The sequence below is a fragment of the Melospiza melodia genome, chromosome 8 (genome assembly GCF_035770615.1).
Source record: "Melospiza melodia melodia isolate bMelMel2 chromosome 8, bMelMel2.pri, whole genome shotgun sequence".
NCBI lineage: Eukaryota > Metazoa > Chordata > Aves > Passeriformes > Passerellidae > Melospiza > Melospiza melodia.
Window position 1 is genome coordinate 12,296,329 of NC_086201.1, and position 16,550 is coordinate 12,312,878.

General features: G+C 40.7%; 2 protein-coding genes across 8 annotated transcripts in view; both read right to left on the reverse strand.

Moving 5' to 3' along the window:
• Positions 1-6,240, reverse strand: part of EPB41L5 (erythrocyte membrane protein band 4.1 like 5) — a 52,891-nt gene extending 46,651 nt beyond the window's left edge. For 3 of the 7 annotated variants that reach the window (XM_063161811.1, XM_063161809.1, XM_063161807.1), the window contains exons 1-2: positions 6,104-6,239; positions 4,999-5,183 (exon numbers count right to left, since the gene is read on the reverse strand). In XM_063161811.1, coding sequence (XP_063017881.1) covers positions 4,999-5,178 — 180 coding nt within the window. In that variant the 5' untranslated portion in view covers positions 5,179-5,183; positions 6,104-6,239. Of the gene's footprint in view, positions 1-4,998; positions 5,184-5,522; positions 5,738-5,931; positions 5,996-6,103 lie in introns of those variants that run through there. The other 4 variants (XM_063161810.1, XM_063161805.1, XM_063161808.1 and 1 more) reach the window with 4 other exon arrangements.
• Positions 6,241-8,714: 2,474 nt separating this feature from the next.
• Positions 8,715-16,550, reverse strand: part of PTPN4 (protein tyrosine phosphatase non-receptor type 4) — a 109,400-nt gene continuing 101,564 nt past the window's right edge. The window contains exon 27 of the mRNA XM_063161812.1: positions 8,715-15,293. Coding sequence (XP_063017882.1) covers positions 15,207-15,293 — 87 coding nt within the window. The 3' untranslated portion in view covers positions 8,715-15,206. The remainder of the gene's footprint in view (positions 15,294-16,550) is intronic.

Consider the following 16,550-nt stretch of genomic DNA (forward strand, 5'->3'; position numbering starts at 1 on the left):
GGGCACACAGCCCACACTGCTCACAGGCACTCAGCATCCCAGGCTCAGGCTCCATCTCAGCCAGGATCGCAGTCTGGCACCCCAGGAAGCACGGGCTCACCCTGCGCTGCCGCCGGCCCCCTCCCACCGCACAGACAGCAGCGCCTCTGCTGCAGCTCACGAATCTTTTTCTCCACTTTCAGTCCCCTACAGCTCTTTCAGAAGTTTAAGCAAACACTCAAAAGCATGTCAATACTTTCAGACAGAAGATCACGTGGGAAATAAAGTTTTAATCCAAAACTTTATAGCCTTAGCACACACAAAAAAGGGCACGTTCAAATGTTTATGTTATTATTACTTCTGTCAGCTGAGCTTATTTTGAAACTTTAGAGGTCAGCCTTGAACACTCAGAGTACTCATTTTATTTGATGATTGATTTTCCAGCATTTTTAGCAGTATTAGATTTTCTTGTTAATCAGCATCCATGCCAGGAAGAGCATTTTGCATTTCATATCTACATCCACAAATATTCAGCAAGTGGCCATAAATATTCCAAAAGTTTTTAATAAACTAGAGTGGATTATTGAGTAAAATCAACTACCACAATGCATCTCTGATCTTGCAGTCAGATCAACACCAATCATCTCTCTCCAAACAAAAGCCACTAGCGCTCGTTAATGATTTTTACATTCCAGATAGATTTCTTAATTTTTATTTAAATTAGTCACCACAGATATACTCCTTGTTTCATCTTGTTTTTTACTCCAAAAGTCTAAACAGCTTAGTTCAATTCCACTATTACACACAACCACTGGACTGGTTTATACAATACCTTGTTCTAATGATACTTCATTATAATAAGGACAAAACCATCTCATTTTGCAACCTCCATATCAAATTTCATGCATGTGTAAGTAAGGAATATTCCAAGATAAAAAGCTACTCAGAGAGAGCATCCATTCTCATAATTTCTGTCTTTCATCTTATACCACCAGGAAGCATTTACCTAAAACTTTGCACGTACAGAAACTGGAATACAATTAATGCTCCATTATCCATGAGAAGATTATGTAAATTGTGGGTTAGGCAGGGTCAGGTTTTTTTACTGAAACACTGCTGGCTTCCACAAAGTGCAGTTCTGCTGTAAGAGAAGACAAAGACCCTACACTTACAGTCTGTCTTGTAAGGCTGACCTTGCTCCCCCATAAAAAGCAATCCAAAAATTTTGTATTTCAAGTGCCCATATTTACATTATTTATATTATCATTTTTCCCTCTATCTACGTTATCTTTTCCCTCTCCCAATTACTACTATAGATAGCATAGAACTGACTAAACAAAAACTCAGTTGTAAAATATTTTGATTTTAAAATCCTCTGGAGCTCTCTATTACTTAAAACAGCACTTTATTTTAAACTGTTGGCAAATATTTTTGTTCCTAATTATTTAATAAGTTGTTGGTGAGCCCAGATGAAAATTTTTTGTACTTTCAAGTTCCCCCTCACCAACTTGTCTTTCCCCACAAACACCAAGAGAGCTGATATTGCAGCTGTTGAAGGGTTCCCTTGACAGACCAGAGTGGCTGATGGAATCCTCAGGTAATAAACCAGGGCTGTTCATGGCTTTTGAGCCCTGGGAATTCCAGAGGTGCAGTGGGGGAAGATGTAGTTTAGTTTTGCATGGGAACAGGATGAAAAGTGAGATAAGGGATGTCAGCAAAACAGAGTTCTTGTCCTCTCACCACTCATTCCACTCAGTAAACATTCCACCCACGGATCTTAAACAATGGGAAGAAAAAGCACAACCTGATGTTTCTCCAAGCTGAGCTCAAGTTAACAGAAAAGCAGAAGGTATAACATCCACAGCAGCATTTACAGACAACATCTATTTTATAAAAACTTTTTAAAGATTAACAAAGTAACAAGCTTCTTAGTGTTTCACTAGGCACATAAATCTGTAAAAATGGCTGAATGCAAAGCTTCAAAAGAGTGGTAAGAGGAAAACTACCAGGTCAAAAAGCAACTTTAAATCTGATATGAAGCTGTGAGAAGAAGTCTGACATCATTCAATCTGCCCCAAAAAAACACTGATAACTCACATTAAGTTCATGCCTCCCATTTTAAACATACCAAGGTGTCAGTAAATAGCACACATGACACTGACATTCTTCAGTCATTGACATAGCTACAAAAGGAGTAGATTCTTGCAAGAATTCAGTCTATGTACTGTGTATGACTGCAGCTTTGGTGAAAAGTTCAAGTCAGGCATTTTTCTAATTAAAAACAACAGAAGACATAGAAAAGCAGAAAGATTAAGTGGCTTGACAGATACCAAAGATAAGATCAGTGGACAAAAAGCAGAGTTACTGCTCAAATCCTGGCTCTGTGTCTAATAGGTTAAATCTCAACTGCATCATTTACAACCTGCCCCTTCCATCTCATTGTCAATATTCATAAAATATTAGCCTTTGCTACTTCATGATTCTCAAATGTGTTTGGCTTACATAGCAACGTCCCTTGTGGTTGCTTCTTGCTGTTGCTTTTGCCTTTCCTTTTTTCTTTTTTTTAATTAAGGAGAAATCCAGCAATCTCAGGTTCAATTCTATCAATGACTGTAAATGCAGAATACTCTTCTCAGTAAAAAACAGGATAGAGCTCAACAGCTTTTTGAGCAAACTTGAGCCTGGTATCACCTCTAACTGCTTCTTCACCACATTTGGGGAGGCACATGGGGAACCAGATTGGAGAATCGCTCCAGCTGGAAACTCCATAACGAAATTATACTGATTATTTTCAGCCACAGCATTTTCTTGACTTAGCTCACTGCCTGGCTGCTAAAATGCTGTTTCTTCTGCCAAGGGGTATGAGAAAACAAGGACAAACGCAATAACGAAAGCAACATCTTTTCTTCCTGTGGCAGCAACAGCTTATGCCACTGTAAAGTATTTGTGTAGCCATGGATTTAAAAAGGTATGGCATTCATTCCTGCCTAGACAGCCCCTTCTCTGGCTGTGAACTAACCTGTTTGCTAAGTGATTCATTCTTAAGAAAAGCTTTGTTATTTATTTTTTTAATAAAAGATTTTCACAGTGCTTAGGTAGACAATGCAACTGTGCACAAACCAACTGGCAGAGCAGGGGGCACCTCTTTGAGAGAAAGAGTTCAAATTTACTGCCAACAAAGTAACAGTACCAGTCCTGGAAAAGATCTTAGCTAAAAGAGCACAAAGATTCTCAAAGAAATCTTTGTAAAAGAAAAAAAATACCCACATGTATTTTTAATTTAAACTTCACATTTTAGAAAGTGATGTTGTTTTGCCAGGATTTTGTATCCTTCCCCACTTCATCCCCTGTCTTCCCTACCCTTTTTTCTTTCCAAGAGTCAACCTCAAAATATGAATGATGCAAGTGGAGAAACAAGAATAAACACTCTAGGAAGTCTGAAATGAAACATTTAATTTACTTTTAATTTATTGTACTTTAATCACTGAAGAAACTGGTACATGTCAGGCACTGACGATGCACTGTAATTACCACATCTGGCTGCATCAATTTGGTCACTGTTACTCATAACTCAGATGTTCACAGTCAGGGATCCATGCTGGCTTTCAAAGAAAAAAATCTGGAGTGAAAAGAGTTTCTTAGAGAAGTAAATAGTTACTACTGCACCCTGGCCTGAGATTTATAGGCCAGGTGGCAGGTTGTGACACCTCTTCAGGTTCAATTTATGCTCCTCAAAGCCTTAGAAATGTTGTTGGAGCCACCAGGAATTTGCCTACAGAGCCGGCTCCAGCTCCAAAGATTACTGCTCTGCTCATGCAGAAACACCAATTTAAACTTGAGCACTTTTTAAGTGTTAACTCTTGCTATTAAGTGTTTGTGGGCATTCCTGGCCTCAAATCAAACATCCTAGGCACTAAGCACCACTGGATATATTCATTACATTGCTTCAGAGATGTACAAATTGACTTTACCACTCTCTATAAACGCCTATCTGTACAGTCACTTTGCAAATAAAGATGTCAAAGGGTTTCTCCAGCTCTAGATTATTTGGGGTTCAGGATATCACAAGTTATTTCTGCTATGTCAACAGCACTGCTCAATCAAGCTGACTTCCTTGCACTGCCTAAACACTGCACGATTAAAAAAGAAAGGGAAGAAAGAGCTGTGTGGAGCAGCCAGTCTTGAAATGGCTTTTCTTTCTAGTCAGCAGTTCCAACACCAGCACAACTGAGATTGCAGCCAAAATCCTCTGGAACTAGTCAGGTCTCGCAGATCCACACCTTCCTAACTTCCTAATGCTCAGCTCTGTGAGCTTAAAACAAGTCACAAACAACTACAACACATGGTAATGGAAAAACAGAGCACATCACTTCTGGTGCTACTGCTCATCCTGTTGGCCAAAACCAGGTATGTAATTAGGCAAGCAGAACAGGCACGTGCATATTAAGGAAGCTTTAGAAATGTAAAACAGTGGCTAACACCTCACTGGGAATAAAGCACTATGCCATGAGACAATCCCTACTATACAATCTGCCCTGAGGAGGGGAAGGAAGCAGATTTTTCCTCTTCCCCTCCCCTCTCAAGTTAGCGCTAAAAACTGCATCCACCTCTGACACAAAACCAAACCAAACCCAACCCACACAGAAATTCCTGCTGGTACTTCTGCTCATCCCCCTCTTCAACAAGCTTCACCAAGAGATTCACCTTCTTTGTCAAAACAGATAGCTCACCAAAAAGAAAACCCAATTTACCAAACAGGCTACTCTCTCCAAGTTATGCCCTGGCACAACAATTGCATTAAAACATTAGAAGGCATTCAGTGTGTAAGGCATGACGACATCCAGCAAACACTCTTGAATTTCAGTGAATGCCAAAGTTTACAATTCTTTCAGAACCTTTTCATGAGCAGCAACTTAGTGGACATCAGGGCACGGGGCCGACTGCCAACAGCAAACAGCAATCCACATGAGAATAACACAACCCAAGTGTATTTCAAAAACCCACTTGGATCGCTCATACCGGTAAGTCCACGCTGACATCGGTGCCGTCCAGCAGCGCCACTCGGCAGGTGATGATGGATTTGGCGTCCCCAGCTGCAGGGATGTGGGTCGCAGCCCTCTGGGCCTCTCTCAGCCTTTCCTTCTCCGCATGCTTTCGCATGGACCGGCGGCCCAGCGTGCGGCGGAAAAAGCTCAGCATCTTTGCTACAAAATCCAACAGAGAAAATGAACAGGGTTACGTTTTTTACAGAAGAAAAACCCCCAAACCAAAACAAACAAACCTCAAACCGAGTCAGAAAAAAAAAATAAAAACGAAAAAAAAACTGCAATAAAGTTATTAGAGAATCCTAGACTTTGATAAAGAAACGTCAAGGATCAAACAGATTTTCACTTTTATTTAAACACCCACAGTCTTTGGCTGTGAAAGTCTTTGAAAAAGACTTTTGAAAAAACCCCAACTCAGAACTTTGAAGACGGCTGGGTGACTTCTTGGGAATACACGAAACTACGCTTAAGGGAAAACACAGCGATCGTGCAGATCACCTTCTGTTCTCCGCAATCTTTCAATAACACAAACGCCACGGCGCGCTCCTCAGAGACGGTGATGGGGCACAGCTGGGAGGCAACTGAGCGCTACATACCACCGGCTGCGCTCCCGGCTCACAGCTCCACCTCTCCCATCGAAAACAAGCGATAAGCGACCCTTCCCGCCTCAGAGCCGCGCTCCCAGCTCTCCCAGCAGGAATGGCTCCGGCAGGACCGGCGAGCGCCCCTGGAGCACGGCGCTTCCCGGCACACACCCGGAGCTGTATGGGGAGCCAGCCCCGAGCCTGAGGGGCGACCCCACACGAGACCCGGCCCCACCGAGCGCCTTCCCCGCCCGCTCCGACCCCCGCCCTTACATAACGCCCCGGCCCCGCGGCCCCGCTCCGGCCCCACCTGCCAGGCTCACCTGCGGGGCGGCGGGAGCGTCCCCGCGGCGGCTCCTCCAGGCCCCGGGGGCGGGCGGGGGGCGGTGAGGGAGCCCCGGGAGGGGCCGGGCCGCCGGACATGGCGGAGCGACGTGGGAGGCCCTTAAACGGGCAGCGACGCGCCGGCCATTTCCTCCCCCCGCCCTCACTCACCTGGCGGCTCTCCCGGCCGTGCTCTCCTGCTCGATGGCGGCGCGGGAATAGAGGCGGAGGGCGGCGGGAAGGGAAGGCAGCAGCCGGACGGGACAAGGAACACTCTGCTTGCCGCCACGCCGGGAGCCCATCGCCCCTTTAACGGGGCGGGGCCCGGTGGAGAAGGGGCGCCCCCCTCCCGTGCCAGGTGGTTTCGCCCGGCGGAGGGGCCGCCGCGGGGGGTGGGGGGGCGCGGCGCCGACCACGTGCTGGCCGGGGGGGTGGGGGCGGCAGCGCGGAGCCTGGAGCGGGCTGAGGGGCCGCGGAGCGGGGGCGGCGGGGCGGCCCTGGGGATGGGGCACCCTGGGGATTGAGCTTTCGGGACGCGTTCAGGTTATTTCCCAAAAGTTCTGGAGTTTTTGCTAATGAGGCGTGGAGGTTTCCCCTCGGTGGTTTGGCCAGGACTGTGACCAGCCCTAGGCTGCCCAGCGGTAGCTCGAACCTTTAGGTAAACGCGCGCTTAAACCATAACATTTGTAAGAAAGTCTTATCTTTAAACAGTGCCTGAAAGAGCAGCAGTAGCAGTGTATTAAATCAAGCAGAGCCGTCTACAAGCGAACACCGTTAATATGTATACACTGAACTAACTGTATATTATTCACTACTATAACTAAATCAGTGTATATTTATACACTGAAATAAGCGACTACAAAATGCAGTTTTGTACTTTAAATGCAGCCGCACAGCCTGTGCCGGTGCCCCGCGCTCCCATCGCTCTTCTAACGAGTCACTCCAGCCCGGGGCACCAGCCCCGCTCCTCGGCAGCAATTACTGAGGGCTGCACTAGACTCTGCTTTTTTATTACATAAATATTTGCGTCCAAGTCAGTATTTGAGGAAAAGAAATATTAAACTTTTCGTGCGTAATGTCTGCTAAGAGTGACAAAACTCGGCGTAAAGGAGCTCCAGACACCTCAAAATCCCGGGATAACTGCGACTCCAGCCTATCTAATAGCCTGGGAGATCAGATATTGGGCTAAAGATAACACAACATTTTTTATGCTCAGCTCTGAATCGCGGGCTGACACCAGCCAGTCCCTGCCAGGCAGTGGAATTGGCATCACGAACCCCACATTCATTAATACCTCAGCTCCAGTGCCTGAATATGCATCGAGTTCCTTTGATGTCATTTACTTAAATGGGGGAAAAATTAAAAAAAGCTGGCAGGTAATTGCCCACTATTTGCTGACGAAGTAACAGGTTGACAGCCACTCTCCTGCCGCTGGGAGGAGCAGGGCGAGCTCTGAGGAAAGGTGAGATTCACATTCATGTGCCTGTTTATTTATTCAGAAAAGTGGATTACAAAACGGGGGAGAATTTAAGATATTTACTTTTTATCAGAGGAGCAGGGACTATGCTTGTTCTCAGTAGCCTATCATGAAATATCTGTGGGAGCTTGCAATAAAGTTCCCAAAGAAACCATACAAAATCTTACTATATTTAATGTGGAAAAATAATTTATCTTGAGGGTTTGCAGATATCTGATGAATTCTCAGATCAACTAACCAATGGTTTGCATATCAAAGATGCTTAGTTGGTAGTGGAGATCTGCCAGGTAAATGGGAGTCTCCTGCCTACTGAGTCTACAGCAGTTCACATTCTCCTACATGACAAAGAATTGTAGGGAATTCCCTGATTCTTGGACATTGTCCCTAAATGTTCTAACCATCTTCAACTATTCCTCAAATTGAGCTTCTTTCCAGCCATTCACAAAGGTTATGTCCTTCCTGTAGCTTTAGTGATACAATAACTCAGTTGCTCATTTTTGCAATTTCTACTTCACACCACCCTCTTGCTACTCTTCCTGTAATTACAGTCTGCTCCTTCCTCCCTCTTTGCTACTCAGATACAGTCCAAGTGTGCACAGTACACATTCAGCTGTGTTATCTGCTACTTGTCTTATATCCAGTCTTCCTATTCCAGTTTAAACAAATCTCCTGTTGAAAAACCTCTTCTTAAATCTGTTTTTGTCCTTAAAGTGCTTTCCCACTGGTTTATATTTTTGTACTTCAAATCCAAACACCCTGTCCTCACTTTAAAGTCCTGTATTTATCAGTGGAATTAAGAACATACAGGGGTCTCAGACACTCATCCCTCCCGAGAATTTTGTTTTGTGTCCTAAGTCCTTTCATTATCTTTACCCACTTTTGTTTTGAACATCCCCTCACTTTGTGGCAGCAAATACTTCATCACAAGCTTCCATCTGGAGTTTTTGTTCTTCACATCAGTGTTTCTCATACCCTCAGCTTTTTGATCAGATTTTCATCTCTGCTGAACACTATCTCAAATACACTCACTGCATAAAAGGTAATTTAAAAGTTATTTTTCCATTAGAGCAGATCTTGCAGTATTTACATATTTTCAGGCAAAAACTTGGGCTGATGCTTTAACTGAGCAACTTAATTCCTGATAGTTTGCAACCTCTTCTAATGCACAATCCACAGGGGTGTATTTATGTTATACAATGTCAAGAAGGAAAATACAAGGTGAACATTATCTGGCACCAGACACAAAGAAATGTGGCACAGCAAAACCACGTGTACAGTAGCAAGAAAATCGCAAAAAAATTAAACTTTAAATTACTAAAGCACATCTTTATTTTGCAATTAAACAATTAAGATCCACAAGTAAACTATATATATATTTTCAAGTCTGTACCTAGACAACTATTTGTCAACTGAAATTAAATATATCCACAAAATATGCATAACAGCATTTTTTCACATAATAGAATGAAATTTTACTTAAGACTAAAACAAGACTTGTTAAATGTTAATTAGCATATTTATCCTGGGAACTGCTGGTTTTCAGTAGAAGTTAGTGTATAATTTTAATGGCAAGAATTTTAATTTTATCAAAATGAGGACAAATACATAAGGCCCTTTTAAAGCATACAGTAGCTGCAGTGACAAAAGCTGAATTTATTTTCACATTGTCCAGTGTTGACCAATTTCAAGTTTCCATCGTTTTCCATCAACCCCCCTGGCTGCTAAGCCAAGATGATGCATTTAGGTTGTTGGTTTGTTTTTTCCCTCCCCCTCATGTGCTTTTAAACAAATTTATAGGCAGAAGTCTACTTATGGGAAGAGCCTTTGCATCCCCCCAGTATTAATAAAGATACACAAGAGTTAGTCTAAACAATGCAAGAGCTGTTCAACTCTGAGATGATTTACTCCACACTTGCAGTCCATCATTCAGCAGTATGAAACTGAGATGAAATCTGACAACTGAAATCCACAGCTGGAAATGCAAATTAATTACCAGAAGTAACTGGCAAAAATATTGCCACCATCTGATTGTTAATGATGGAACTAAATAGTACTCTTCCCTTTGTATTTACACATAGTATAGCACCTGTTACAGAAAAAAACCCCAAACCTTACACAAACAGCCCTGCCAAATTGACTGGTTAAAATGGGATCACTGGTAAATGAAGCAAACCAAATGGAAAACAAATCTGGATACACTGGATAAGATAAAACCTTCACTCTCTTCCCTTAATTTTCCTGTAACATTATTATGGGTTGTTACTGTGGTGCCCCAATGTACTGAGATAATTGCACTGGATCATTTACAGTCTAGTCCTTGTGGATATATTCTAGTTAAACAAAACAGCTTAACATAAACTGTTTAACCCTCTCACTCATGTCTCAGGCCCCTGGCCTAGGTGCAAAAGGGTAACAACTTCCTTAAACTTTGTTGTGCATTATCTTTAGTTATCAAAATTCAAATAAGTTAAGTAAAAAAAAAACAAAAAAAAACAAAAAAAAACCTGATTTCCAGGTAATTGATCTAATGTTAAAAATAATGCTTAGCGGAAACATTTACAGTAAACATAGCTAATTTGCAGCTAGATGAGAGAGATCACATAAATTTACAAGTACCCTGTAAGATTCTATTTGCACCTTTTTTTTCCTTTTTTGTTTTTTTTTTTTCCCCAAATGTAGGCGTCATATTTGTATTAAGACAGGAAAATTGAGATGATAGAATTATCTTATTAATATCTATTTTCTGAAAATCCCTCAGAAACACGTGAACAATCAACAAGAAATGGCTGCAACAACAGCAAGCATTCGTACCAGGGTGTAAGCCAAATCATCTCTGTACAGAAACCCATTAAGCATCTCTCTCCAAACCCAATTTATTTTGTCCAATAGTTCAGTCAGTAGTAAGCATGACATAAAGTGCTACTATTCAAACATCAAAACACTTTGAAAAAAATTATCCTTTAAAATGTGTAAGCTTGCTAAATATGAAATACCACAACTAACAAGCTGCCAGCCAGTCTGTGAACCATCATTCTTCCTACAGCAGACTAGAATCAGACATTTTAGTGGCTTTTTCAAATAAGGCTACTAATCAAAATGTCTAAATTTTAAAAATGGAATATTTCAGCTTTTTTTTGAGAAAGTTGCTAATGTCTCCTTTTTACCATTGAAATCTCAATCAGCAAAACATGCCAAAGCCAATAGCCAGAACTTACAGCTTATGCACCAGATCAAAACTTGTAGCAGGAGAAGTCCTATGAAAAGACAGACATCTGTGGGAGTAACAAGCACAGGGGTAAAATCCAGTGATAAGGAACTGGCATTCTTTGCAGACTTCTAAACAAACAAGTGACTAAGTGCAGTGGGATAACAGAGACTGGACAGAACAGTTACACTGAAACAAACCAACCATTTCCTCCTTCTAACAGCTTCCAAATCACCACTAATTATAAATACCTGCATATTCATGCAAGATCCACAGTTAATCAATGAATATGTTTTTACCAGATCTTCATACTGGATCCTAGCACTAGAAGTAGCAATGGGAAAGAACTTTTTCAGTCTCAAGACAAAAGATGGGTACACTAAAATTGGCAAATACACCCAACCCAGCTAACTGGGGACCTGAGATGTGAGCTACAAAAAAGACTGCAACTGATACTAGAGGACATCATTCCTCTACTTGGTGGAAGTCCAAATATGCAAAATTTTCATGTGGACCATAACCAATCACTCCTTTTATCCTCAGGGCTGAGGGGCTTGCTGATTGCCTGCACAGTGGCTCTACAGTCAGAACTACAGCACATGTACTTGACAACCTTCTTTTGCTTGGCTTGGTGCATCTGTAGAGCTTTTCATGCTCATGCTAATTCCCTGAGCCACCAAACATCACCCACATACCTGCACACACTGCATAAGCATAAAAAAATCACATAATTCAGCTCCACAGCATGCCTGGAGCTCCAACAGCTCTGTGCCAGACCTTCCCTTCGTCCTGTTTCCCTGGGTAGCACAACTGCAGCACATCTGCTGCATTTTGGCCCTCCCACAGGTACCATGAAGCTTTTTGGAAGGTCTCCATGGAAAGTTGCCAACTACACAAGTTCCATAACAACCTCCTCATGTTCCTTAATGTCCCAACTGCTTTCTCAGCCTTTCTGTACTAGATGGTGTGCCAGACTGTAATCAGATATTCTAGAAGAAGTGTTATTGCTTTATCTCTATGGCATATAAGCTTTTGAGATTTAACAGAGCAATGTGGAAGAAATGTCAGCTAGCATTAAATCTAGTGAGAAAAATCCCCAGGCGATCTCTTTCTCGTAACGGGGAGAGAATAGATAAAAATAAAATGCATAAAAGCAATATTTTACTGCTTAAGACCTACAAGTGATTGAAAATACCAAATGCTTCCAAGGTCAGGATAAATGAAATTTTCAGCCCTCAGTTACCTGGGATATCTAATGCACTATTTCTCAAAGTGGACTGGCTGACAGTCTGTAGGTGGTTATTAAATAACACCTATATATTATTTCATATTTAGCAAAAGTAAAAAATGCTCCCAAAAACCACTTAAAGCCCCCACTAGAGCCCCATGTCTTTCTACTACAAAACCCCCTTCAAATCCATTCTAAACAAGAGATGGTAGTGGTAGTTTTCAATCTGAACCTAAAAGTAAAACCAAAAATCTTAACATTTTACATTGGCACAAATTTGTCATAATATTGCTCTTATTTACAATGAAAACTACTTTTGTTTTTCTTTAACTGGATTTGCATCATGGAAGTGTTAGAAACATACTCTTTCCCACACCCACCCAACATTTTTCCTAATCAAATGGTATGAAAATAATTATTCATAAAATCCAACAGTCATAACACCAATCACATATAGGTCTATAAGTCATTATGTCTGAAAGATACATTCATGTTTTGTACAGCATGAAACATACAAAAACTTCTTTAAAAAACTCTTAAGGATGATACAGATCTTCATAACCCAAAGTAAAATATTAAGCAGTTTTGCTTTTTTTGGCCATATAAAAATATTTTAAAGGCCATTTATACCACAACAGGTAGAAAAATTTAAATGAGTGATTTATGCTGCAGAAAGGCTTCAGTGCTATTCTCTTTCCCAAGCAGTTTTTGGTTACCTTTATCCTGGCTTTGGAACAGCCAAAAGCCACTGAGTTGCTAATGGCCAATTCATTAAGAATAGGTACTTTGTTTCAATTTTTTTCCCCAGTGCAGCAAGATAATAAACTACAAGTCAGTGCAGAGGAAAATTTTGAGGAAATCTATTATTCTTGCCTGTGTTTGTAATCAAAACAGTAATGACAGATGACCAATACACATCCCACACTTAATTGTGGTATAAATGGGACTTTTGAACTCGAACTGCTATGGCAATTTTACATAAGAATATTTAAATATGTGACATACCAATGCTATATAATGCTGCATAAACTCCATTTCTGATTTCCCTCAGGATAACAGGGCAAATGCTATTTTTGTTTACAACTTAACTATGAAGAAAATTTCTTTCAGTATAATGGATGATTTTTTTAAAATTATTTTTTGGACATTAAGTGCTGAGTTCAATATAACCTTCTAACTAGCCAGTAACTCAGCTAATGACCTCATCATATGGAAGTTAAAGAATTATAAAAAAGAATTTTTATTTGTAGCAAATGGCTTAAAATATAACTGAGATTAAAGCTACCATATTACTCTTTTTCAGTTCAGTTCAGATCCAGAGATTCTTGTAAAATTTATTTTTCACTGAGGGATAACATTGATTTAAGCATCAAATCTAGAAATATAAGTAACAGGGCCACAGCCCTCCTAATATTATTTTGTTTTCTAAAAATATTTAAAACTCTCTTTCATTTGGCATTGTAGTTCTTGTTCATTACTAAGTCATAAGCCAGGATTTCACATTGCCTGAATCCCTTTTCATTTAATAGTTCATAGCTGATCTGTTTCAAATGTCCATAGAACAAAGTATATTATACAATATAATTCTTCAATAGTTAAAAATTATTTAGCGTAGAACTTTCCATTTAAATTCTATGCTATATATATAGCCTACAACAAAACTTAATGGATAAACATTTTCAGGAAACCAATACAATAAATTAAAACTTTTAAATAGAGGGCACAAAATTATGCTGTCAGAGGGCAGTCAAATAAGTGACTGTTTTTTTCTTACAGTATATTACACTGGGTACCTTGCTTCTGACTTGGTTTCTCCTATACTAGAAAAATATTTAAAAATGGGGACACTTATGCATCTTTAGAATGAGCTCAGATACTGTATCAGACAGACATTTCTTACAAATCTTCTACCTACTTAAATAAGATGCAACCCATACCAACTGGAACAATTTTGCACAAGCATAACAGAAGGCGACTGGGGTCATTATGAAATTAAAATTAAGTTCTGGGGTAACTTCATAGTGTTCTCCTCCCTTCTCCCCTCCAAACAAATAAAATAAAAGGCAGACCTGTACGAACATGGCTTGAAATCAACTATGAGGACTGAACAGGTTAGTTAGAAGGTAATGGAATTAAGTCACATCTGATTGTAAGTTCAACTTAATTATCAGTGCTATTAAAGAGTTATGTCTAATCGAGTAAAACAGCTATTCTCAATAAAAGGATAAAACAAGGTATCAGCTTCTAATGACCTATCAGCATTTTGTAGTAAGATGCTAGTAAGTTACTAGTTGGAAGGAATGAAGGAATGTGTCAGATTTTTGATATAATTACAGCACAGCAGCATACAATGCTCATTCAGTAAGTTGGCAGAGGTGCTTTTGCTACAGAGAGTAGCACACAGGTACTTGTATAACAAAAGAGGGAATGGTATTTCCATGACCCCTTGTGGTAACATACTTCAAGCACCAAGGGCCATTTAAAAAATCTGAACCCATTAAGATAAATATGACAGGACAATACCACCCCCATGAAATCATGAGTGCCTTTCACTGGATGTACGCTGTAAGTCTCAAGGCACTTAAGGGGTTAAGACATAATGCATGCACTAGTTCCCATCACATAATCTGAAGTCACACAAATCAGAATACACCAGTGTATGACACACGAGCTGTGCCAAAGAAATGCTGTTTATTTTTGTGTTGGTTTTTTAAATTTTTTATTGTTATTATTTGTACAAGATGCTGGTAAGTGGGCATTATGCAGCTACTGCTGGGTTAACAGATGCCAGCTCTCCTCTAACAACCAGCTGGTCTCTAGTCAGGGTGTAGGACAAAGTGTGCTGCATCAGTAGGCAGTGTGTATCTATCTAGTATTGGCAATATTGCTAATGTTGTAAAAAACAAAACTGTGAGAGTCTGTACATAGTAAATAAACCTAGCACTGGAAAAAGACCATGGCTTAGTGTATTTTTTCATTTGTTTTTCATTTTAAGAGACATGGGTGTAAAACAGAGTGAAATAATTCCAAGCCTTGTTTGTAGCAATTCAACCAGAAGCGCAGTATATGGCACTACAATGAAATATCAGCGATTACCCTGAACACAATCAGTTCTTTCAGTCCATGGTTTGTTCGGAGCAAATCACGAAAATAAAGTCTTCAAACAGATGAAGGTTAGAAGAGTTTCAGAGACTGATTTTGTTTCAACGTAAAGTGCAACAGTGCTGAAGTTTTCAAAGTCCTTTGTCAATTCTTTGCTGTACTTCACTATCATTTCCTGCAAGCAGTATTATGGCACAAAGAATGTTGCCAGTTCATTATAGAGGACAGGATTCCTCAATTGATATCATAGGTTTTTTGCTCTTTACTTATGCAGTGATGCTTGTAAAGGTTTAATAAATCCTTCTTCATACACCTTCAAAATAGCTTCACATACAAATCTGTACTGACTCTGAAAAGGAAAGTAGATTCAGTAAATTGAAAAGAAATGTAATTGAAAAATGTCATTTGGAAACAGAAAAGGCCTCTAAGATTTCCCCACCCCATTCTCTTGACAGGCCAAGAACTGTGTTTCAAAGTTAGTTTAGGAAACATAATCCAAAAGGAACTTCAGATGAAAGCATTTTGTTTCTCAACAGAAGAATAGGATGAATGGCCCTTTGAAATATATACCGAAAGTCATAACCCAAAACCCCAGTATTACTATTACAACATCACCTATTTAGCAATTTTCTCCTCTTTATTTCCTTGCTGAAATTTCACTGACCTGAGGTTTCCATGCCATTGGATTTAGAAGCCATAGTTTCAAAGCACTTTTTCATACTTACATTAACTCAGGCATGTTACTGGCACCTCCCTGTCAGAATCTGATTTAAAAGAAATGTTTCATGTTTTAAAAACCCAAACCTCCCGTTTCTTAACATTATATAACGTATAACTCTTCAAGGCATTGAAGTCTAGCACCTGCATACACAGAGGGGACTAACAGTTTGTTTTATTCAAATAAGAGTTAAAAAACCCGACAGCAATCAAATTAGAATATAATGAAAACAAACTGAAATAAATGCAAAGCACCACAACTCACACTGCATCCTGCACAACGAGTCTATGCTGGTTAGAACTCCAGCACAGCTGCACTGTCAGTGCTGTGGAACAGCCCTCTCTATGCAACAGTTAGTGATGTCAGATCTTGAGAGATTATGAACACATCTAGCACTAGAGCGATTGTTTGCCATCCTGCCGGGTGTACATGAAACATTCATTTCTCTCCTTGGGGGTAAATCCCCGTTTGTCCCCGGCGCGCCCGAGGGCGGCGGAGCGGCCGCGCACAGCGCCCCCCCGCGGACAGCGAGCGAACCGCGGCACACGCGGGCCCGGCTGGGCCGCCGGGGGAGGAGCGGGAGCGGCGGAGGGGCACGGAACCTAAAAAACCCCAACTGCTTCTGTGTTAGAGCTTCTCCCTCCGATGCACTGAACACCCGCTTTTCACTGAACCTTGACATTTTTTGTTTTCTAAGAAAAATTAAGAAACTAGATTATATTACACTAGATTATAGTGAGCACATACTGTGAAAAAATGCAGTTAGAACTCTCACCACTGCAACTCCTACCTTTACTAATAACACCTTCTCCCCCTCTACATATGTTAGAGAGACAGCTATCCATCCTGAAGAGCTGTCACAAACAGCAAGAGCCACCCTTTGCTATT